The sequence below is a fragment of the Chroicocephalus ridibundus genome, chromosome 3 (assembly GCF_963924245.1).
Source record: "Chroicocephalus ridibundus chromosome 3, bChrRid1.1, whole genome shotgun sequence".
In the NCBI taxonomy this organism is placed as follows: Eukaryota; Metazoa; Chordata; class Aves; order Charadriiformes; family Laridae; genus Chroicocephalus; species Chroicocephalus ridibundus.
Window position 1 is genome coordinate 66,954,023 of NC_086286.1, and position 25,334 is coordinate 66,979,356.

At 47.0% G+C, this 25,334-nt stretch overlaps 1 protein-coding gene across 2 annotated transcripts; it reads left to right on the plus strand.

Annotated features, from left to right (window-relative positions):
• The first annotated feature begins 2,253 nt into the window (after positions 1 to 2,253).
• LOC134513217 (serine/threonine-protein kinase Sgk1) lies at positions 2,254 to 10,851 on the plus strand. Of its 2 annotated transcripts, none has more exons than XM_063329549.1 (12): positions 2,254 to 2,569; positions 5,291 to 5,366; positions 5,802 to 5,877; positions 6,325 to 6,429; positions 6,909 to 6,992; positions 7,096 to 7,227; positions 7,515 to 7,627; positions 7,833 to 7,956; positions 8,298 to 8,393; positions 8,511 to 8,666; positions 8,773 to 8,862; positions 9,597 to 10,851. In XM_063329549.1, the coding sequence occupies exons 1-12, from the start codon at positions 2,338 to 2,340 to the stop codon at positions 9,762 to 9,764; spliced, it is 1,452 nt and encodes a 483-aa protein (XP_063185619.1). In that variant the 5' UTR covers positions 2,254 to 2,337; the 3' UTR covers positions 9,765 to 10,851. The 2 variants fall into 2 exon arrangements, with proteins under 2 accessions (XP_063185619.1, XP_063185617.1); XM_063329547.1 differs by lacking the exon at positions 2,254 to 2,569 and adding an exon at positions 4,995 to 5,179.
• The last annotated feature ends 14,483 nt before the right edge of the window (positions 10,852 to 25,334 follow it).

Genomic DNA, 25,334 nt, shown 5'->3' on the forward strand with positions numbered 1-25,334 from the left:
TCAGCAAGATTCAGCAAGCAGGAATTCATCCATTCAGCGTTGAATTCATTGCCAAACCGAAGTTCAGAAGCTATCAGTGAATCTAATTCCTGAAGGATGGAGGCACTGAATTACATTCATAAATCATCCTCCGCAGAGGACAATGAGGACCAGGACAGAATCAGAGGAAGAGAGCTCACAAATTCCAGTTACCATGTGGGCTGCTGAAGCCTCTGACCTTCCTGAAGGGCAAGAGGGAAAAGTTTCTGTGTGCCTCATAAATAACCTTCAGGCAAGACTAACATCTATCTATCCACCGCAGATGAAGAAACCCTCCAAACAGCAAGACTCCTCTAGGGAGATGAATTTTCACTGTCCAGCTACTGCTGAAGGTGCTTTGAAGTGCATTGGCCAACACAGGCCAACAGCAGTGATGTGCGTGTCTTCATTCTTTAAGAAAAATGGAAAGACATCCCTCCTGGCTTTATGTTGGGCACGTCCCAGTCTCTGTGTCAGTAGGACCTTGGTGTTACCCATTTGGGTAAGCCAGCATGTCATGCCTGCTCTGCCCTTATGCCTAGGTTGCCCACTGTTCCAGCAGAGTCTGTGTCTTTCTGTATCTCTCGCAGCCCGGCAGCAAGGCCCTGGTTTGGATGCTGGCATGGTGAAGGACCATCTGTTTACCTAGTGCTACTTTTACATGGAATGCAGTTATTTGGCAGAGTCAAACGCTTTACATCAGGTTACAAATCAAATCAGTTCTCTTTCTTCTTGCCAGTAAGCTGCAGTTCCTGTGATTTTGTGAGTTGGTTAAACTCTGTGACCAAAAAGCGGTAGCATGCCACTCAGAAGTGCAATATAAGACTATCAGACTGAAGGTACGGGCCCAAGGTCCATGTAGGTCAGTCTGGGTTACCAGCACCAGCTAACAGTGCACTGGTAAGGCAGAGGGCAAGAACACGCAACCACTTGGTGATATGCCCCCAAAACAGCCCTGACTCACAGGATTTGGTGGTCCAGGAACATTCCAGGTCAGACACACCACCTTTGTGGTCAAATCTTTTTTTTCTTTTTCCTATTGATTTGCCCAGCCAGTCTTGAACCCACCCATACTTTTGGTGTGCACACAACCTGGGGCAAGGAGTTCTATAACTTTTAATATTCCTTGTGTAGAGTCTCCCTTTCCTTTGTATTTTCAATGCCCAACTTCGACTTTATTTTCATTCATTTTGCTTTGAAAAATTGTTAATTTAGAAGTTCAGGAAAATTTGCCAAAATTTTAGCCTGAGGGAGAAAAGTAACACGAGTGGGTTTTTTTATTCTTCTCTTGTATCTACTTTCTAGCTATGCACTCCTAACCCACTGACTATACAAATTATTGACGCAAACGCTTGCAATTGATTGAGATTTTCACAATATCAGATGCTTTTCTGTCAGAGTCAGCTTTCGAATACGGGGATCTTTGGGTACCTTTTCCTTGCTTGTGTTCTCTCGCCTGTTTCTAACTGCTAAGGTGTTCGCTGCTATCCTTGGAGAGGAAAGTTCTCAAACACAACCCAAGGACACTCAGGCTTTTAAGCCGAACCCCGGGCTTCTGAGAACCCAGTTCATGACTCTGAAGCGCCGCGTGAAGTATAAATAATAAAAATTCGTCCCTTGGGAGGAATTCCTCCCTTCCACATTAAAAACGTCCGTGCTGTCAAGCGCCCGCCGCCGGGCCGGAGGACGAGGACGGGGAGTGGGCGAGGGCCCTGCCGGACGCGGTAGCCGGCAGGTGGGTACCGGACGGAGGGACACCGGGTTCCCGCGGCGGGGCGCGGCCGGGGTTGCGCGGCGCCGGGCCGGGCCGGGCCGGGCCGGGCGGCGCGGAACGGAGCCGGGCGGGCGGGGGGGGGGCGCCGCCGGGGAGCTGCCGGCGGAAGGCGCTGGGTGCCAGCCCGGAGCGGGGCGCCGGTCCCGCCCCGGCGCTATCCGGCCGGCGGGGAAGCCCGGCCGGCAGCCGCAGCCCTCCGCCCCCCGCGGGCAGCCGCAGCCCCCCGCACCGCCTCTCCCCCTCCTGGCGCGGAGACCTTTTTTTGGAGGCGGGGGGGGGGGGGGGGGGAGGGGCGTGGGGGTACGGGACCCGCGCCGTGGCGTGGGGGGAGCGTGGGCAGCGCCTCCTTCCGTGGGGCAGGGTTAGCCGGTGCCGGCAGGTCAATTAGGGCCGGAGTGGCCCCCCCGCTCCTCCCCTCCCTTCCCCCCCCCCCCTCCCCGCCGCGGCCCGTGCGTGCGCGCGCTGATTACAGTAATTTTGAGGGCGATGTTGCAACGGGGCAGAGTGTGCGGGGCGGCCCGTGCTGAACTTTATAACGCTCCTGCATGTCAGCCGCCCTCGATATTGCGTCCATAAAGGGGTCAGCGGGAGCGGCGGCCGGCCTCGCCGCTCTCGCCGCCTCCCTCCTGCCTCCGGGCCGCCCGGCCAGGAAAGGGAGTTATTTGGGATTACGGCGGCGGCCGGGAGCCCAGTCACAGCCTCAGCGCTGCCGCGCCGCGCCCGGGGTCTCGGCGGGGAGCGAGATGAGGGGCAAAGAGGAGAAGTCGTCGCTGAAAGGTGGGTTCAACCTCTCTGCCGGCGGGACGCCCCTGCCCTGGCAGGAAAACCGCTCTCCACGGGGGGAATAACCTCGCCGAGCAGCGGGGCCACCGCGCGGCCGGGGCACCGGGGGATACAGGGGGGTGCGTGCGGGGTACAGCCGGGACAGCGTTTGGCACGGAAAGGGGCCAGGTGGCTTGGCAAAGAGCAGAGGAGCCCTTGCAAAAAGACCGATGCAAAGCGGGGGCTAGGGCAGTGGTGTAACCGACCGGAGGGGGGACAGCGGGGGGGGGGCGCGATGGGGCTGCGCCGTGGGCACTTGAGGGCGGCGTGGGGGGCCGCGGCGGAGCGGGGAGGAGGGAAGTGGGTCGCAGCCCCTGGCAGGTGTGCAGAAGAGCCGGCGGAGGCTGTGCCGGCGCCTGCCTGGGGGCTGGGAGCCGCTGGCCTCTGCGCACAGCTGGCGGGAGGGCGGCGGGGTGGTAGCGCCGCCGCCACGTCGTAGAGCCCGGAGGGAGATGCCGGGGGAGCAGCGAGCGGGGGACGGGAACGCCGGTGACCCTCAAAACTGCGGGTCTCGAGTAGTTTTTAGCAGCAGCCCTCTGAAAGCAGTCCAGAGGGGGCAGAGGAAACTGGCCGCTCCTGTGGCAATCTGTCAAGGTTTTGGCGTTTTCGGTTTATTTTTTTGTGGGTTTGGGGCTTTTTTTTTTTTTCGGTCTTCGCTTCCATCAATGAGAGTGGCAGTTTTTGCAACAGAGTGAGAGGAAAGCAACAAGTGGGAGAAACTAGAGCCCCGCCAGCCGCAGCCGGCTTTTCCTTGCTTCTCCCGTCGCCCCTTCCTTCCCTGGCGCCAGCTCCCTCGCACTCCCCCGCACCGCGGCGGCGGGGCCGGGTAAGGCTCCCCCCGCCCCCCCCGGTAAGGATACTGGCGGCCCGGTGCAGAGACCAGCGGAGCCGGCAAGCATCCCGCTTTGCGGAGGCCTTTGCAGAGCATTTTAAGACCTGTGCCCACCTCGGGGGGGTTATCTCTCTGCTCCATCCGTCTTGCTGCTCAGGCTGAGATGCAGCCTTTGACGGCTGCTGTGCCGAGGTGTTTGCCATCACACACACACACACACACACCCCCCCCCGAGGCAGGCGACGCCGACAGCTTCCAAGGGCTGCCGCCCAGCGGCCGGCTGTGGTTCGCGGGGGGAGGCGGCAGCAGCAGCGGGTGTAGGGAGAAAAAAAAAAAGAAGGGGGGGGGGGGGAAGGGCTCCGTGCCGGGGGAGGACGGGGGCAGGTTGCAGCTGGAGCCGCTGGCTGCAGCCCAGCGCCTTTCGCTCAGGCAGCGAGGCGAAATACGCGCATGAATTAACGTCCCGTCGGGTGGAAAGTTCCACCCGCCTGTAGCGCACAGGAGCCCGGCACCCCCCCGGCCGCGCCGGCCTCCTGCGAGGGCTGCAAGGGGGGGATGCGGCCGGGGGGAGGATGAGGGGGAGGGAGGCCGTGATACGCTTCGCTGTGCCTGCTTGAGCCCCCCTCCCCCCCCAGCCCCGGGCGGGGGTCCCCGGGGCAGCATCGCTGCGCCCTGTGCTTGGTGCATGCACCAGCGCTCCTTTCGCGCCCCGGTGCGCCCGCAAGGAAGCGAGTGAGCAATTAAGGCCCGGGTACACGGTGTTCCCAAATGACCGTGTACAGTGGAAACAAAAACTGCGGACCGGGGATGATTTTTTTTTTTTTTCCTTCCCTTGCTGCACTTGTCCAGTTCTCGGTCATCTCCCCGCCTTTTCTAGAAGCAGATCTTTGCGCTCTCCTCCCAGGTTCAGGGGACTGGGATTTATTTTTTCCTTATTTCCCTTTTTATTAAAAAAAAAATAATCTAGGGATTTGGGTGGGGTTTTTTTTGTGTGTTGGGTTTTTTTTCCCTTTTCCCTTTCAGTAGCGTCCCAGCCGGGATCAGGGCAGTGCAGAGAAGAGACGTTTTGTTTGTTTTATTGAAAACCGGGCAGGAAATCTTGTTCTCCTGAGTCACCGCGTCCCCTTATCGCCGCGCACCCGGGGCGGCGGGACGGCGGCGGGGTCCGGGAGCGGACACGGGCTGCGGCGTCGCGGGGGGGACACGACGGCGGGACACACTTTAGGAAAGAGCTGCTCGTCTAGGACAGAGCAAGATTTCGACTTGATATTAAAAGAAGGGCCTGGAAGAGAAGCGGGGGAGGGGGGAAGAGCAGAGAGAGAGACGGGGCCGCTGTGCCAAAAAAAAAAAGGGGATTTGATGCGTTTGGTCGTGGATGCTCTGCACAGTGGGGATGCTGGGGGGGGAGCTCCCCGGGGGGTGCGCCTATGGTAGGGCAGTGGCGGTGACGCCAGCGGCCGCCTCCGAGGACGTCGAGGGCGGGGGGGGGGTGACGACGGGACGAGCGTCGCCGCCCCGCCCTCCCCCCCCCCAGTCCCGCCCATCACCGTCGCCACTTAAGCGCTGTCGGTTGTCTCGCCGAGGCAGTGCGGTGCTGGGAGCCGGTGGTATCGTACGGTCGTTATTTATCGTTGCCCCCCCAATTCGCTCCAAAATGACCGTGAAAGCAGCCGAGGCGTCTGGTCCTACTTTGACTTACTCGAAGATGAGGGGGATGGTGGCCATCCTCATCGGTGAGCGGCGGGGGGCTTCTTCGAGGATGCTCAGGGGGAAGGCTGTGATTTTTTTCTGGCAGGATGGCTTAACGATTTTATTTTTCTTTTCCGTGTCCTTTTACTTCATAGCTTTCATGAAGCAGAGAAGAATGGGACTAAACGACTTCATTCAGAAGATAGCCACCAACTCCTATGCATGCAAGCAGTAAGTATCAGAAAATTAGATCGAATTTCAGTCACAAATATCACTACGTATTGCAACATCTAGTAAAAAAAAATACGTTTGTTTACTGTAATGCCTCTGGCATGACTGTTACGGAAGAGTTAATTGATCTTGAGGTGTTACTCACTTGGCAACAATCTTTGTGAGCTGGGTTTGGGAGAACTAAGTCGGATGGGATTTCTAGTGACCCGTCCATATTTTGAACTGTACTTACAGTATAAATGTATTTCTCTGTATGATGAAATTTACTTTCTCTAGATTAATTTTACTCCTTTAGTCGAGTAGATTGTTTCAGTTGCTTTCTGTAATAGCCCAAACCAAAACTCTTCTTACATGATACATGCATGCCCTCTGGCGGAAAGATCTGCCTGATGCTTCTGGTAACTCTTCTAATCGTGCATGCTCTTATCCTTGCAGCCCAGAAGTTCAATCTATCTTGAAAATCTCCCAGCCTCAAGAGCCTGAACTTATGAATGCTAATCCTTCTCCTCCGGTAAGTAGATTTTACTCAGTGAAGCATTTTTAGAACATCAAATCAGCCAGTAATAGAAGTGTAGCAAAATTAGCATCATGAGTATTTTTTTAGTTCAGCTCATAGCACGCTGATGTAATTGGGAAAAAGAGTAATTGAAACTTTGTCTTTTCCCAACATAGAGAATAAATTAAAAAAAAAAGAACTTGATTAGTTGTTACTTCATTATGGAATATGACTAAGACCTCAGCAAGAACTTTTAAGTAAGCTACGGCTATTTTACTTTTCTTTGGCAGTACCTAATAGCTTAAGGTATCTGGTAGAGGTTTAATTAAATTTTTAGTGGTAAGAAGAGTCCTAATCTTCATTTTCAAGGTCACTTCACTTGTATTTTTAAAAAGATATTGTGGAGACTGTCACTACCAAACTGTTTTAATAAATGTGGTTTCTGTCTGTCTGTTTTTCTAGCCCAGTCCTTCACAGCAGATCAATCTTGGTCCATCATCCAACCCACATGCCAAACCATCAGACTTTCATTTCTTAAAAGTGATTGGGAAAGGCAGTTTTGGGAAGGTAAGCTTAACTTTTTTTTTTTTTGGTTGTAATTTATTTACTCTTCAACTCTTGTGTGTAATGCCTAAGGATCAGGTTTGTACTGGCTTCGGTAAATGATGGCCATTTAAACCAGACCCCAAGCATGTTCTGCTGCCCAGTGCCTGGCGTCCTCTGTAGCTTCAGGGAGAAGGAGTAGGGTGCAGCACCTGAAAGAGCCGTGAAAGAGCCGTAAAAGAGCCAGGGAATGAGATGCACTGGTGCTGGGAAGAATATGTACTTGGCTTTTGGAAGGCAAAGAAAATAGATGCAAAAACTTTGGGCTAGATTAATATACCAGAGTGGTAATAGCGCTAGGCATTTCCAGCAAAGGGCTTGCACATTGAACCAGAGGGATGCAGCAGTGCTCAGCAGTTAACATAGGGGCTTGTTTCCAGTTGTGTTTTCAAGTTGTTCTGTATTTCAGTATTGCTCAGTTCTGGGATTTTATCCTCTTTCAGGTTCTCCTTGCACGGCATAAGGCAGAAGAGCAGTTCTACGCTGTTAAGGTCTTGCAGAAAAAAGCAATCCTGAAGAAGAAGGAGGTAAGCTGCTTCTTCATGATACCATTGTAATGTCCATCAAAGATATTTTTACTGCTATTACTAAGCAAGTGTACTAAACATGGATGATTTCTTATGTTTTCAGGAGAAGCACATTATGTCAGAGCGCAATGTCCTGCTGAAAAATGTGAAACACCCCTTCCTGGTCGGGCTTCACTTTTCCTTCCAAACTGCAGACAAATTGTATTTTGTCCTAGACTACATCAATGGTGGAGAGGTAAGCAGTAAGAACCTGAAATAGTATTTCCTATCATGTGCTCAGTGGTAGGGTAGACCTTTTTCACCCTTCCTTTTAAATAAAAAAGAGTTGCAAGGGGAAGAGTCATGGGGGAAAAGTTACGAGACTGAATGTTTCCAGCCTGCCAAGTTTTGAACTACCAAAGGATCGTTAGGCCATTTCCTGCTATTGTTCTCCCTCGCTATATATGTTGAGTCTAATTAAGTGCATTGTTAACAGGCTTTGGCGCCGTTTACACAACTTTGTTCTCTCTCTGTCTCCTGTAGTTGTTCTACCATCTCCAGAGGGAGCGTTGCTTCCTGGAGCCGAGAGCCCGATTTTACGCTGCTGAAATTGCCAGTGCACTGGGCTACCTGCACTCCCTGAACATTGTTTATCGGTAAGCAGCCTTCCTCGGTTTGTCAGACTGAAAAAAACCCACCTGCTTTGTTGAATAAGCATTGAAAAGTTGATCTCAATATGAGGTCAGAATTGCCTTTAATATTTTTTCGTGACTTAGTAAAGCTCTGTAAACAACTGCACCTGAAATATTCTCACTGTAGCTCCTCTAACAAACGCTTGTCCTTTTTCATCTCTTCCTACAGCGACTTGAAGCCGGAGAATATCCTGCTCGACTCACAGGGGCACATTGTCTTGACTGACTTTGGACTCTGCAAAGAAAACATCGAGCACAATGGCACGACCTCCACCTTCTGCGGCACACCAGAGGTACGGCCAGCCCTCAGCCCGCCACTCAGAGCGGCAGCAAGTGCTGTCCTTGTCACGGAAAACTGACATCTCCCATGTATATTTACAGCTGGTTAGACAAGCAGGGGGTATTACGGGTCTTGTATTACAGGCTGCCAGTGAGGACGTGTAGGACACGTAGAGCTTATTGAGCAGGAGAGAACAGCTCTCAGGCCGTCTCCCTGTTTATAAAGAGCTTGCAGCTTTCCGGTAGCTTAGGTATTGCTGGGATTCAGTAAGCTGCTTTCATTCAAGAATGGGGAGGCTTTCCTAATTATAGAGATCCCTGTGGCTAACGCAGCTCTCTTCCTTCTCTTACACAGTATCTTGCTCCTGAAGTTCTTCATAAGCAGCCCTATGACCGGACTGTGGACTGGTGGTGCCTTGGAGCAGTCCTGTATGAGATGCTTTATGGCCTGGTAAGCACGAATCCTTCGTGGCAGATCAAACCAGCTTACTCATCCTTTCCCTGCGAGAAACTGCATGCCCGCTTGTCAGCCTCATTAACCCGGGTCTCTCCTTTGCCATTTCCACAGCCACCCTTTTACAGCAGGAACACGGCAGAAATGTACGACAACATCTTGAACAAACCCTTGCAGCTGAAGCCAAATATTACCAACTCGGCTAGACATCTCCTGGAAGGCCTCTTGCAGAAGGATAGGACAAAGAGGCTTGGCGCCAAGGAGGACTTTGTAAGTGCAAAATGCCAGGTGCCTGTAGGCAGCGCAGGGGGATGACTAGGCCATACTGATTACATTAGCTTGGGTCTGAATTAATCTATTTTTCTCTCTGTAACAGATGGAGATTAAGAATCACATCTTCTTCTCCCCAATTAACTGGGATGATCTCATTAACAAGAAGATTACACCCCCTTTTAACCCAAATGTGGTACGTATCATTTCTAATTATAGAACGTACAGAGAGTGTCTTTTCCCCCCTTGTCTTTGTGGGGTGCCCAGGAGCCGGGGGGAATTGGCTGGATGGCTGTGCTTGGGGAGCACAGCTTTCCCTTCCCCTGGGGCTGTCCACGCAAGGTTAAAAATGGGAGGTAGCTGACTTTTTGCTGATAGACAATCTAAATTTAGCTTTTTTTTTTGGCCTCTCACATGCTTCATTTGCATGGCTATTTTAAAATAATCCCCAGCATCCCTGTTTTACCAAAGGGGGAAGGTAAGGTGTAGAAAGCAAGTCGCTTCCCAAGGGCAGAGTTATATTTGGCTTGTCAGATACTAACATCTAAAGAGAGGGATCTGGTTGTGGAGGTTGTTCTCTTTCTGAGCATTTTAGAAACTAAATTTAATAACTAGCCCAGAGATCAAAGTCTTCCCCTGGAAACGGCTGCATGGCAGAGTGGCGTGTTTGCGTTTGGCTTGTGTTGCATGAGCTTAGTTGGATGGTAGCATATTAAATTGAATCATCTTGGTTTTAGTGAGACAATGTGCAGCAAGATACAAAAAAAAGGTCAAACTAAAACTGGCAAAGGCTGTTAAACAGTGGGCCCGAGGGGATAACACTGTGAGTCTCCACTCAAGGATGCTTGTCCCCATTTTGAATTGCACTGTGCGCTCACAAAAACGTTTGGGTCTAAATGTTGCATCTTTCCTTTTCTGCCCTTTCCACAGAGTGGCCCCAGTGACCTGCGACACTTTGATCCGGAGTTTACAGATGAGCCAGTCCCCAACTCCATCGGCCAGTCCCCGGACAGCATCCTTATCACCGCCAGCGTCAAAGAAGCTGCTGAGGCTTTTTTGGGCTTCTCGTATGCCCCACCCGTGGACTCTTTCTTGTGAACATTTTTCTGTCTTTCTTTTTTAATAATAATAACTATTATTATTTTTATTTTTGTTTGGCCTTCTGGTGGAACTGCCAGTTGACCAGTCATCTTGAAAGAGAATTTGCACATTTCCACCATGGCAGCTTTGCAGCCTTAATTTCAACTACACTGTTTGCTGGAAGCTTTTTTTGAAGAGCACATCACTCTCTAAATGAGCTTTACAGGCTTTTCATTTCCATTCGTTCTTCCCCCAAAGTGGTGCTGTCTCCTTGGGAAAGAAAAACAAGAGTGACTGCTGCCATAGACTGCTCCGGCAGATCGTAGGAGTAAGAACAAGCTGTTTTGAAATCGTGCTCCGAAAAGCCTTGCCTGAAGATCTAGCTGAACGTGATAACGATTTTATGAAATGTGCCTTTTTCTGATGAGATCTTGTGAGCTCCAAAGCTTTCCCTGTTGCAGAGTGTGTTTCTCAGTTCATTTATGTGGGTTTACTATGTGAACAAATGGTATGCGTGTGGTCTGCGTACTACAGATGGACGTAGTTTAAAGCATCAGTGTGACACTTGCAGGATACCACAATGTGGGGCATTGTTTGTTTCTTCCATATTTGGAAGATAAATTAAGTGTAATTTTGAAATTTCTTTTGTAAATCTATACAGTCAACTAAAATTATTGAAATGGGCTCACAATTACTTGTATCCAAATGCTTGAAGAAAGCATTGCTGCTATGAAAAAAGATTTCTATTTTTAGAAAGGGTTTTTATGGACCAAAATGCCCCAGCTGCAGTCGGTCAAAGCTGTTGGTTTCTTTTTTTTTTTCTTTTTTCTTTTTTTTTTCTTTTTTAGTTTAAAAGATGTCATCTGTAAAATGGGCATTATTTATGGTTTTGGGGTTTGGGGGTTTTTCATTCCTGATTGTATGTATTGTAAAAAAGGTCTGTACATTCAGTTGTAACTCTAGATGTATATTTAAACTTACAGACTTACTTGTAATGTATACCATCATTGTAATGTAATATAATTAACATGGTTATATGTATCATATTTTTTTGTGACCAAACCCATTGGTTTGCAGTAAAATCCTGAAAAATAACTTCCATAAACTCTGTCATGTTTTATTTTAAAACAAAGGTTTTCTCTCTGAAAAAGTTTTAGTTTTTTTAAAAAATAAAGAACAAGTGGTGCTGGTGGACAAGAAGCTCAACGTGAGCAGGCAATGCACACTCGCAGCCCAGAAAGCCAGCCACATCCCGGGCTGCATCAAAAGCAGCGTGGCTGGCAGGGCAAGGGAGGGGATTCTGCCCCTCTACTCTGCTCTGGTGAGACCCACCCTGTAGAACTGCATCCAGCTCTGGAGTCCTCAGCACAAGAAGGACATGGACCTGTTGGAATGGGTCCAGCAGAGGGCCATGAAGATGATCAGAGGGATGGAGCACCTATCGATGAGGACAGGCTGAGAGAGTTGGGGTTGTTCAGCCTGGAGAAGAGAAGGCTCCGAGGAGACCTTATAGCGCCCTTCCAGTCCCTAAAGGGGGCTACAGGAAGGATGGGGAGGGACTCTTCATCAGGGAGTGTAATGATAGGACACGGGGTAACGGTTTCAAGCTGAAAGAGGGTGGATTTAGGTTGAATATCAGGAAGGAGTTCTTTAAGGGTGGTGAGGCACTGGAACAGGTTGCCCAGGGAAGCTGTCAATGCCCCATCCCTGGAAGTGTTCAAGGCCAGGCTGGATGGGGCTTTGAGCAGTCTGGTCTGGTGGGAGGTGTCCCTGCCCACGGCAGGGAGATGGAACTAGATGATCTCTAAGGTCCCTTCCAACCCAAACTATTCTATGATTCTATGATTAAGTCTGAGCTGCCACTCAGCTAAGAAACCTGTGTAATTTTGCTAAGGTGTGTAATGGTTATTCCGTCAAACTGTACCCACGCAAGTCTTATCATGGAGACACCTTAGCAAAATACTTGGTTTTCCAGCTGTGGGTGTTGGAGTGGGTGTGTGTCAATGTGGGTGCCCCTACGTGGTACAAATGTTCACACCTCCTCAAAATGAGTTTCTCTACCTCTGGCAAAGTGAAGGTACTGCTCTCTGCTGTGGACGAAGCATAACTGCACTTGAAGAATTAAGTCCTTAAGTCCGTTGTATAACAAAAGCCTTGAGCTGTTTATCACTATGCTGTAGACATATGCTAAAAGCAGATTGTAGTGAGGCTGATGGAAACTCTCTACGTGGGAGTCCATCCTGGAGCACTGAACATTGCTGCTATGAGGTAGGGCAGTGTAATGCACCCTCAGTTTGCCAGTGTGCCAAAATCTGTATCGGGGAGGCGGATTTCACCAACTGATCATATGCTCATCTGGATGGGGTAAAACTGACTGTTCGTCTAAAACTGAGCTGTTAAATACAGGTTTTTATTACTGAGTATTACTGTGTGGCCTGCAAGCGGGACTTTCAGCCAAGAATTATTAAGATAACCACTTCTGGGGTGATCATACTCAATTTCTTCTGCACGGTGATGGCTGACTTCTTTCTATGAGGGACTGAGTGTCTGCACCTTACTTACAGCTCCCATTATCCACTGGTTACTGCAGTTGGTGGTCTCAGCAATTCTGAGAATCAAAATGAGCCGTTGCTGAGAAAAACCTGGACAGAGTCAACTGTTGCTCAGGCCACTGCGGTAACAGCAGTGTGAGCAAAGCTCTCATGGGGGTGATAGTTGTATTCATCATATTTCCGAGATAAAAGCATGCAGTAACTTTCCATCTTTTGTTATCCATTGGATGTAGGAGCAAAAAAACCAAGCCTGTATGGTTTCAGCTGTAAAGTGTGTCTGGGAGACCACACTCAGAGATGAAAATGCTAATTTATAGCAGCCAAGAAACCTCTCTCCTTTCAGATCATGTCAGTATACGAAAGAGATGCTGCCACCTCCCCCTCCAACCCCAACAACCCCCAAATTCACGCATTCAATAACTCTTTGAATAGTGTACTGACAGGTTTTGCAAAGTCTTACGGTGCTATGAGGTGCCTGAAGTATCTTTTGTGTTGAGGACTTGTAGGCTAGAGATGTTAAAATATATAGTGCTAATTTGCCCCTACAGAAAATCGAACTGTGCTTTTCAAGTGATAAAGTTCTGCAGTACGCTTTATCTTTGCCTCACATTTCCCAGGCATTAGCAAGGTGCTACGTGCAGATACGCAGGGAGAGAACTGCAGCCCTACAGTACCCAAACATTTAGTAGTATCTATCGTTTTCAAGAAAAAAAGCACTGGAGTCATTAATAATGAAGAAGTATGGAACTTTGGTGACTCAGAGGTGTACCTTGTGTGCCTTTCATCTTTGCCAAGATGTAGGTATTATTTTAATGGGTTACTTTCAAAAAGCAATGTCTGATTGTCATTTTAACTGTTCTACCGTGCATAGGCTCATTATGCGGCTGTTGCTTTGTGCAAAAGTCTGCAACTGCTAGCAATGAATATTCAACACAGGCTGCCTCAATTCTTTAGTGTAGAAAAGGTGAAAAAATTATCCATGTTTTTAATCTCACTGAATTTGATGTATTACAGTCATGCCTGAGGGGAAGGAGTCTATGGCAGTCAGCTGTTTTGGGGGTTGGTTTGTTTGTTTTACAGAATGCCCTGTCTGTAAGGTCTATATTCCCTTTAGAGAAAAGTCTCTGGACTGAGAAGCAAAGGGCTAGGACTCCTGAGATCCCAGCGGACACAGATGTTATGTGTTATTTCGACTAAGAGCTGAATTTATGGTTTAATTTCACCCATTTATAAAATGGAAATAATAATTCAAATTTTCTGCTGGTGGCAGTGTTGTAACTGCCACCAGCTGGGGTGGCTCCACTTAGCAGAATGGTCAACCCAATGAACCTTAAAACACTCCTTATATTGCATTTTGCATAGCGAACGTGCCTGGGCTCTCATACACCCTTTGGATGGAGTGCATTGATGATACGGACATAAACATTTTAATATGTAAATGCAGAAGTTTCACGTGGTTTAGTCTGTATTACTTATCTCTGTGTGCCATGAGCCATGTACCGTTTCACGAGCCTTAGGAAGATAAGTGAAGCTTCTTAGTGTGACAGTATTTTTCTTGGGCTCCCTCTATACTTAACCAGCAGTTACTTCTGTAAGACAGTCTGCATGTTAAGCAAGTTAATCAGGAGATGCCTGTTTCTCCCCCAAAAGGTTTTTAAAAAGTAGTCTATGCCCATCTTCTGTACGCTTCTCATAAAGAGCCTGTAGAAATTAATGAAGAAAACCACGATTTTTGTATGGCCGTGCACCTCCAGTGAAACAGTTTTACAAATAGCTGAAAAAAATGAGGGATATTGCTCAGAAAAGAGCTTTGGGTGGTGGTCCTAATTGGGCATCTTACCTGGGGTACCTAAAGGGTAGACGAGATAAATCCTGGCCCATATGTACTCTTCTAAGAAGTGAAGTGAAATATTCTACAACATTACTCTCCTGTTTAACAGGGCTAGAGTTACCCCAGCAGAGGTAGTAAGGTGGTTTCTGACTCTCCCCACATTTACAGTTTCTGCTATCAAGACCAACATATAAAGATCGGGATAAAATTTTCCATGCTGGCAGGAACTGTCTATGGAAAGTTTCCACAAAAACGCTTCCAAAACTACTTTCCAAAAAATGAGGTTTAAAAAAAAAAAAAAAAGCATGCTGTCCAAAAAAGAAACTTTAAACAGTTAATACAAATACGTACTGCATATATGTTTTGAATCAGAGACAATTTGGCCAGCAGATTGCTTTAGTGTCAGGTAAGGCTCTAAATACAAGTTCTCTCCTTTGAGAGACTGAAATCCAGTAGTTTGTGGCTTTCCTGTACTAGTACTGGCATTAGAGTAACAGTATATAATCACTACACATTTCTGTTTGGTCACCTGCAGTTGTGTGAAGTGAGTTTTCCAACTTTGGATGTTTGCAACCCCGGAGAGAGCAGGGGCCTGTTGTTTATTCAGGAGTTTCCTCCTGCTCCATTTGTTGGAGTGAAAGAAAAGGGGAGACCTCAAGCCTGGAGAACCTTGACAGTGAGGTGCCTTCTGCTGCGCTGCCAAAGAGCCTTTGCCCCCATGTCCAAGGGCTGGAGAAAGGGGTCAACACCCCCGCACGGTCGGTCTCTGCTCTTTGTACGTGGTACCACTGACCCAGCGCCGGGGGGGAAGCACTGTCCTACCCGAGGACCCGCCGGGACGCGGTCAGGAACCCCCTTGAGCCGTTTCCCCAGCAGTGCCCGCATCTGACTGTGGGAGACCTCCAAGGACAGTTGCCCACCGAGGGACCGCTGCCACCCCCGGGGGCGGCCGCGGCGGTGGGTGCCAGTCTGGACCGAGGGTGACACCCTGTGGTAACCTCCCTGCAGCGCTCAGCTTCTGCCGGGGAGAGCAAGGCGTTGGAGCGGCCATAGAAACTCCGGAATACGAGGGCGTTGGAGCTCGTGCATCTGGAAAATGATGTCCCCCTTCCACACCTGGAATGGCGATTGGTTTAAGTGAGGGGCAGGAACGATCTCATCGCTCCGGTTCCTCTTCCACGCAGACGTCACCTCCCGGTGGCAGAGGTTTTTTCTTTCCCAAAGCTGTTTTCCTTAATCAGCCCTGACAAACCCACCCTTCTGTCAGGTGCAGTCTCCTCTGTAACATCCCTCTCTGGATCCACCTGCCTTTGAGATGCACCCAGCTAACACAAGAGTTTCCTCCACTTTTTCTTTTTTTTTAGTGCACAGATCGTTGAGTAGTACAAAAAACACTGTTTACTTGCCGTCTCCCTCCCTGTCCTCTAGCAGGTCGGGATAAGCAGCACCAGATGAGCAGCAACAGGCAAGAACAACATTGCACCATGTCCTTCAGTCGTTGTTTATTTGGGAAAATTGAGGCGTTTAGGAAAAGGTCCACAGCCTCAGCCTCTTTATTCGGTAAGGGTCTATTCACTGAGTCAGCTCTCCCCACCGTGCAGGAGGATGTGAGGAACCCGGTACTCCGTGAACGGTCCCTCACACATTGATGAAGAGAAAATATCCCGCAGTTGAGGCCATCTCTTATGAATGTAATATATGAAGCACACAAATAAGTGGTTTATAGGATAAGGCCTAAGCCTTCTTAGACTTTATCCTTCTTTCTCGGTACCCGTAAACATCCTTCCTTCTGCACTTTAGAGTCTACACTTACGAGTGTTCTCTGGTGGCTTGATACTGAGGTTTTGTGTACTGGTATAGAAAACATCTGTATCTTTCCTTTTGTAAAAATGTAATCTTCATTATAGGATACTGGAGAGTGGAGTAGAGATGTAACACAGAGTCCTGTATGGCTTCAAAAATATATTGTCAGTCAGTCAGTCAGTTACCATTTTTGCTCTTCTCAGGGAAATCAACTCATTATTTCAGATAAATGCACACACTATTCTTGAGATACCTGTGCAACTAATGTCTCCTGAGGTACAAAGTATATGCCATACAGAGAAGTTTCCTGCTGAGAACTGTGCTCTATCAATTCAGTTGTATATGCTAAAAATAGCCTTTGTGTGGATTTGAACAGAAGTAATTTGTGCCATACAATGGCAGTTACTGACTGATTGTGCTGAGGTACGTTGAAATAAGAAATAGAGATGATATGTGGATATGCAGCTTTTCAGAATGGTCAAAATAACCCATTTGCTTCTTTTAAGCGATGACCACGCAACAAGCTATGGGACATGCTTTACTGACTAACGATAAAGAGAGTCTCAGATATGATTTATGTTTCCAGATTTGGGTCTGAAGTTTCTCTGCGCTTCAGGATCACTCAGCTTCAGAGTTGGGATAACATGCATAGCCCTGGCTAGATGCCATCCTTAAACTCAAGAAATAGAGGCTGGTGGTGTAGGTACAAGCAATTCCAGCCATCGGGTTGGTTATAAGTTAAAATTTACTGACGTATTTTGAATTATGAATTTGCAGACTTGGGACTAAACCTTGTAAGAATCACTTCTGCTTATTAAGACATTATCCAAGTACTATTTTATTCAGCCCTGTATATGGAATATCATCTCACTGAGATACGTTGAGCCACACCAGTAAACAGTCTACGGCTAAGTTAATTCAATCATATTGCTTTATAAATATGGGGTCAGACTTGAGCCAGCCAACGAGTCTCCCTTCACCAGTGACTTTACAGTTTACAGACAGGAAAAGGTACCCAGGGAGAGCAACTGATCTCACCTGTCTTAAACAGAGGTGGTGGGCCCTCTGGAGAGGATGTTTTCTTTCCGTTGCCTACAAAGGGAGTTTTCACTAACTGGTAAATGCAGTCAGTTAAAAGAGACTCTCACATACACACACACACACACACACCCCCCGCAAGTGATCATTCAACATGTGCATATTTTGCTCAACATAGCTATATATTTACCAGATCACATTATAGGCACATGGGATTGATATCAAAAGGATGTAGAGCTAACTGGAAATCATGCAGCTCGCTAGGGACTTGAAGTATTTTACCTTTGCAGATGCTGATAAGCCCTGCTAGCAATTAAAAACATTTAGCAAAGAAAAACTGTATTTGTTTAAAACATCACTGCAAGCCAGTAGAAGGCTTATCAGATGTGATGATTAACACACTTCCGAAGCATGGGTTTTTAAATTATGGTTTACACATGACTAGTGATATACTGCTCCTTATTTTGTGGTCACTAAAAAAATATTTCAGCATCTGAGAACAAGGAGAGAAGAAGAACAAGCAGCCTACAAAATGAAAAGTGCTGGAGAACAAGGAATATGAAAAGCAAGAAGAAAAAAAAATTTGTTTTATTTTTTCTAAAGCACCTATCACTTTGGCTATCTGCCCTGAAATATACATGATATATTAACAATTATTAACATGACATTGCATCTCTTGGCATGTTGCCATAATGCAAAATATTGTGACAGGTAATGGCAGAGAGCTGGAAATAGATAAGATACTGGGATACTCCATTAGAAAATCATTTGCAGAAGAGCAGCTCTTGTGTGAAATAGTGCCAAAACCTACAGAGAGTTATACTAAATCACGTAAACCTGTAAACCATTTTTTCATACAAGATGAGAGCATCATTAGTGGAGACATTCAGCTAGCATGAATCAGCCCAAACATTTGGTGAGGGCCTGTCACCATCTGGGTCAAAAATAATTCACCAGCTGTTCATGCTAAAATACCGTGGTTAGTCACTCTGAGCCAGGTTATAGAGCCTTCCAACACACAAACACACGCAGCGTCTTCACTCCAGTTCTCCCTTTGGCTTCAGTGGGACTATTTATGTGAATAAAAGTTAACGCTGGTGAGTACCTGGCCTACCACTGCATGTACTCTAGCTCTTGCTGATGCATTCAGATGAGCATTTTTCCATGTGATTTACTGTTTGCCCTCCCTTCACTCCAACTGTGCAACTTCTGTGGCAATGGACAGGCCAGACGTACAATGTTGGTTTCCATGTCACCTTGATTGGAACAGCCTGGTAAGAAAGAGGGGTAACAGAGCTTGTGAGTTCCCTCGCCTTAATGAGCCATTGCCCATCAGCTGAGGTACCCTCTGTCCCTGCTGGAGGCTGCAAAGTAAAACCTACAGGGTTAAGCTACCTAAGGCCAATTTTACTCCACAGCTGGGTTAGGCTAACAGTGATGATGGGTTTGCACAGACTACAGAGCCAAAATAGCAGTTCATTGAACCAAATCAGGAGGGTCCCATAACCCTCCTCCTTTCTGTCCTGCCCTGGGGCTGGCACAGAATAAGGGTCCAGCACAGAGATGGGGAGCTGTGAGGGGGGGCAGGACCTTGCCATTTTGGCAAAAGTGAGACTTTAATGTGGCTCAGTACTCTCATGCAGATGTCAGAGCTGTTGATGGTCACTCAGCTGGGCTGTGGAAAATCCATCCCTTTGAGTCCTGTGATTGTAACTGGAGGTTACAGGTGGTGACTCGAGGCTGCAGGTGGGTTGTTAGTTGTGGCCAACAGGACCTTCATTGTTGTTTAGCCTGTGTAGAACCCCCACGTATCGGGGCCCAGGGCTATGGACCACAACAGCAATGTTCCAGCACGCACTTGTGATGTTCATGAACCATGCAACATTTTCAAAAGGTTCCTATGTTTGGACTATAGTGTTCACATGAAGGGTCTGAGAGAAGCAGTGTCATCTTCCAGATAAGCATAAACTGAATCCAGATAATCTTCTCTTAAGTATGTTCATGCAGCTGGGTTTGTCTTCCTATTACGTAGTCAAGTCTCCAGCCACTCTGGAAACCCAGAAATGCTCAACTTAAGTGTCTGAATGCAGTTCAGCATTTTAACTTGATAAATTTGATAAATATAGTTTTCTAAAATTATTTTGGAAAGATCACTGGTTGTGAAGTAAGAAAAAACAGAGTGACCTTGATTCTCACCTTTCTTTCTGTCAGGTTGATGCTGGCACAGCACCGTTGACTCTACTGAAATTAGTCTGAGCTTCTGCTGTGCAATTAAAAAAAAACAACTGGTCCCACAACTGTTTTAAAATTACACGCAAGTTTTTATAGCGAGAATAATTTTTGACAATGTATCCTTACCTTTTTCTGCTGGGAACAGCTTTATGTCACAATTCTAAATGAGACAAATCCCAAATATCTACAAAGTGTGGGCAATTGCAAACAGGTTATTTGCATCTATCCTCTGGAATTTTATGGGTGCACATGAACAAAGCAGTGGATATTTTTTGCATGTGTAGCCAAGTATATGGTCTCTATTCAGTGCCTCCATTTCAGGTCTTTCATCTGTTGCAGCAAATACACCTTTATATTATCATGTCATCCTATAAGGCCTCTTCAAGTAAAAAAAATAAAAATGCTGCATGGGTCCCAGAATTGCCTTTTTGAATAGACCATTTAAAAACAGAGATCAATACCCTTCCCTGGATGAGAATTCCAGAACTCAATTTTCAGTGCTCTTGTACTCTTGGCACGGTGCTCATTGCTGATGGATGACACTTAGGTATACTGTATTAGTCTTACAGGCACATGCAGTACCCAAATCCATTACATGTGGAGACAAAATACACACTGCTCACGGTTTAAAATCCAGCAGCTATCTATGTAACCACGTATCAAAACCAGGATCTATTATTATATCTCTCTACTTATCCATCACTGAGTAGCAAATTGTAATTGCAATTTGGTTTCACAAAGATGACAACTGAAAACCCATCACCCTGGTTGCCCCTGACCCTCTCTGTTTGTCTGCCCCTTGTCACATCCCTGTCTCTGTGTCCCTGTCAGATTCAGACAAGAGTATTTTCCCTGTCACCAGGCAATCTCACATCTTCTCTTTTCCCACCATAGATGGCCCTTAGTTTCCTATACAAGACACTGAACTGCATCCTCAACAGCTTCCTTTCTGAGTGTTTTGGTTCAGGTTCTGTCCTGATCATGGCATAGCAAGTCCCAAACAGTCTGACACTATTTTTTAAAAATTGTAGACAACATCTGTAACAATATGCTGGCAGATCTAAAAAGCAGGGACTCACACGTCTCTGTGGTCATGCCAGCTTTTCCTGCATCAATCATCTACTTTTAATTTAAAGGAAAGATTTTCTCCTACCTGAGATTTTGAATTCATAGACTCACAAGACACTTGGTGCAGAATCATTAGGTTCCACGTTAGTCCTGGAGGCTGTAAATTCAAACAGAAGTTTATTCCTATTTGAAAGACTGCAAACTTCATTGTCTCAGTCCTTTTTAAACAGGAGTTTTCAAAAAGGGTAGAATTTAAAATAATTTAAAAAAAGGGGGGGGGGAAACATCTGCTGTTATTTATGTCAACATAAGCTACAGTAAGGCGAAAGAGCTGTACGGGTTTTCATAATTAAACCTGAACCAAAATTTGTCCATGATGGTTATTACTACTAAATAGGCGAGTCCTGCTACAGAACTGAAGAGCCTGGCAGTAATCTGTTCCCACGATGCTATCCGGTTTCATTTTTAGCTTTAAGCACAATGCTTTCCATTACCCTTCCTAAATTTAGACCGCCTGTCTTTACAGGTTTAGATTCTCCTCTTACGTTCACCGTAAATCGGGGAGTCTTTTGCAACCGCCCTAAATAAGGTGATGCGCTAATGCTAAATTACTTGCTGGCTAAGGATAAAAATACACTGATTACACCATCAGGATATAAAAAGGATGTTAAGACGCTTGTGAGTTCAAATGTGGTATTTCCAGGAAGCTTAGTTCTCTATAAACGTGCCTTTTTTTTTTTTTTTTAATTATTATTGAAATCCACACTCCGAAAAGGCAGCTGGAAAAGCGCCATTACTGAAATGAAGAGTCACTTCAGAAGCTGATTACATCAAATGCAAAACCTGCTCCCCTTCCCTCCTTTGAATATAGCATCGGCTCGCCAATATATTCCAGAGCTAGGATTATAGATCTTTCATGCTATAAATTCTTCATCAGAAAAGGATTTTAATTTGTTTTAAATATTTTGTACTGATTTCCCCAAAACAAGCTAATTAATGACATCTCCTTAATGACTTGAATGACAAGCTAATTAGTTAATTTACGCTCCGAATATGACAAAAGAGAATTTGTAGGCACGCAAACCCAAACTCTGATAGCAGGTGCATCTTGAAATTTGCAGAGGTATACTCTGATATTTTCTCATTCTACGTACACTACTTCTATCTGCAGCCTTTTGACCTCAGCAGCACCAAGAGCATAACAGGATAGGTTTCCTACCCTGCAGGTAAGTGACATAAGAGGCTCTTCCCATTTGGATTAATCCAAAGGCACACGACAAAAGTACCAGTTTGCTGTGATTATGGGTTTAAGAGGAGGCATGGGATGGCATCCCAGAAGTAAGAAATCCCATTTCCCAAACCGTAGCTCGAACCTGCGCCTGGGAGGACACACACCCTGCGGCCAGGGTGTGCCTGCATCAATGCACAGGCATCCTTGAACTGGATTTAAGGTACCTGTAGGCTGCTGTCCCAAAGGAGCTGATGTGAACATCCCCAGCCCTGTGCGGGGGGCTGCTAGCAGGGACCTTGACTGGTCAAACATATTATGTGCTTCTTAGCTAGGTTTGACAATCTCCACTCAATTCTGCTGCAGGAGCACCGTTAGCTTGATCGATGCTTATCCTAGTTAACTCTGACAGCAATAGCAAGCAAGACGTGACAGCCGGGCTTTCAGTCTAGTCTCAACAGACCCAGAGGGGACATGCGGTGCTCACGTCAGCTGTGAGCCTGTGCAGAAACCACACGTGCAACGTTCTTCACTACCGCTTGTTTTCAAGTTTGCCAGATTAAGTTTTGACCAAGTGCATTTCCCTGTCCTGTCATCACACCTTCTGGTGGCAACAGGCTTCCCACCTTTCCTGATACGTAAGAGAAAAGTGTCAGGTGGTATGCCACAGGTCATCTCTTGCCTCACTCAGTTCCCACCGTGGGAGGACAGCAGTGGCGCTTGACTACTACCACGGGCTATCGCTTCTCCCAGATCTTTCTTCTGTCTTTCTTCTTGATGATTTAGAATTACTGTATTAAGAGGATGGCGAATGATCAATCCCTGTTCACTCTCTCAGTGTCACTTGTGATTTATAAGACAGTCAGCTAGAGGTGAGCAAAAGAAATTACCAAGGGGGTGATCATCCACAATTTAGTGAAAGGCCAATTTTATTCCATCCCAGAGTCTTACTTAAGATTGTCCTGAACAAGAAAGGGCAAAAGTGATGTTGGCAAGGACCGAGAAGTGAACTGGAGGAGCATCACACTCTTCCTATACTACACAGACTTCGTTGCAGTGATAATGCTGCTGAGAGGCACTAGCTGTCATGGATTAAAGGCAACTGATGCTTGTGAAGTGCCATGAGGAATAAAATTGTTCACGTATATGGTGGATTAGCTGTTCCTTCCAAAAACGTGGTACATAGCGGAGCACTGGAAAGAGTCTGCTTCAGTTCCTGCTCCAGCCATCCCAAATGTCAGTGGCCCAGCGAAGCAGGTAGAGGTTTTGCTCTCTCTGATACCTCTAAACCACTACTTGCTGCCAGAAACATTTGGACGTTTTTCAAACACCTTCTCTAGGTGTCTGCCATGCTCCCTTCACAGCTGGGTCTTGCAAGGAGTGACATTTGTTGCAGTTTGGCAAGCACTCAGATTGCCCAGTGACAGTATAGCCAACACATTTGGTGTCCTGTCATGAATTGCTCACTGCCTGGCACCTGTCCTCTAACAGCAAGCAGCTGAACTGCCCCATAGCTGATGGGGACTGCGGTGGCTCCAAGTTTCATGCAGGTGGAAGGGCCCTTTGTCTCCTGACCTCCTTTGGTGGAGCACAGCCAAGGTGATGCCCACAGAGGGGTGAGGTTAGGAAGGCGAGTAGACCCAAAAGAGGACTGAAGAGCAAGGAGATAACTGGGGAAAGGCTTTGCAAAGAGTTGGGGGCAGAACATGGAAAAGGAGAATATCTGCAAAGGTGCATATGAACTCACTAAATGGTTTACATAAACCATCGCTCATGGAGCTGCACGATGTTTGGCAGCTGCATTTGCCATTGATATCAGGTGATTCATGAGCAATGCACAGCTTTCTGGGAAGAGACTCTTTTTGTTTCCCGTTGCCTGGCCCCTGACCCGGTCCATCAGCAAAGGTGAAGTTCCCGGTGGTGTGCTAGGGGCTGTCCACCACAGCTCCGGGCTATTGTGTGCCCTTATCTCCTGGAGCAGCAGGATGTGTGATGGCCCTACTCCCCTCTGGAAAAGCACACGGAGGCCTGCAATTGCATTATTCATGGAAAAATACAACTTTCCAGCAACGAAACCAAGATACATAGCCTATGGCTCTCTTACACAACCTGTTCCTTTTATAGGATGAGGTGTCAAGGCGAGGCCATGTTAAGACCTTGGGATAACAGGTTAAGTAAGGCTTCGACCTGACACTGCTGCAGCCACACAGAGAGCGAGAACTGCATGGTGCAGCTCTGGGGGCAGAAAAGTGAGCTGCAACGTTGCCATGGGGAAACATGGGGGCAGCTGTGGGAGGCCTCAGACTGCTGCAGGGAAAAGGCATTTTCGGTGCTCCCTTCCTGTTGTTCCGTGTGTGAGAGGCACGGGGCCCATTTAGCGACTGCTGCTGCCATCCCTGGCCCTGATTATTTATATATTGCATAGCATATCACAACAAATTTGATACGAGCCAGCTGCAACACCACTCGCAATGGAGATGAGACAACCACTTGCTGAGCACGGCCTCCACGGAAGAGGCAGGGTAACCGAGGGCACGGCACTGCAGCAGAAGCGGTGCCTGACTGAGTGCGTCCCTAACGAGTTAAGTTGCTGCTGCCATCCCAGACCAGATCCCCGCATGGCTGCAGTGACGAGGCAGCAGAAGTGCCACAGGCAGGGGCATCTGCCAGCACACTGGCAGACTTTGGAGTAGCCACAGGGCTAGTCGCAAATCCGGGTTAATGTATCTTGCCTCAAAACCTCCTCTAAGGTCCTCATTTACTGAGCTAGCCACAGGAAAGAAGGAGCACAGAATCTAATTTCAAATCCTTATTTTAATTTGCCCTCTTATTAGTGAACATTCCACTCTTTAATTGTGGCCTAACCACTTCAAAATATTCTCTCAGTGCGCTTCTTTTGGTATGATATAACTTTTCTAAGCTATGGTGTTTTTTATGGTGTGCACGCTCTAGTACAGAATTAAAGTGATGTTGTTTTCAGAAAAATGCTCAGCTCGCAAAGCAGAAATCTGTGTGAGAAGTTTCTCCAAAGTAGTTTGATACAAACAGCTATTCCAGAATGATTCATCCCATAGTAGAGTCCCAAGTGAACTTCTTGAACTGAAATTTTCCTGTTCTTTCCTGTCACCTTTTTGTAAAAATATCGTGCTAGTGACCTCTAGTGGAATAAAAATAGACAAATTTTATTCTTTTAAATTAGGTCCAAAAAATCCCTGTTAAAAGCAGTGGATTTTTCTCCTCAAAAACTGTATTAATCTGAACCCCATAAAACAGGAGCTTATTTTGCTTGTCTATGCTCAAGAAACACAAATCAACAATACAAAACCTGCTTCTGTGGGGTCATGGTGTCCTGGGTTGAGCGACACAGGACTAATTTCTCTTCTAATGCTGGGGAAAACTCCACTTTTGGAAGACTTTAGTGTCTGAATTCATGAAAATATTCACTTTATAGCCAGCTGGCTGTGTAGGATTCAAGGTCTCAGTGTTTTCAAGCCCTGCCAGGTGCAGGGATGGGGAGGAGCGAGGCCTGGGCATTTGATCCAGGCTGACCAACAGGATTATTTCATACCATGAAAATCACATTCTATATAAATTAGAAAGTTTGCTGCGTAGTTTCTCTCTCCCTTGATGGCAGCGGTCCAGAGGAACTTCTTGCCCCGGTGCCAGGCCCCTGCTGCCGTCCCTTTCTCCCGAAGCCGTAGTACTCGCAGTGTCTGACATTTACTGTCCACAGCTGGGAGTGCACAGCTCCCTACTGATAGAATTGGCTGAGTATAATTTTTGTATGTCTTACATTAGTATCAGGATTAATACCGGGTCTTTAGTATTATTGTTAA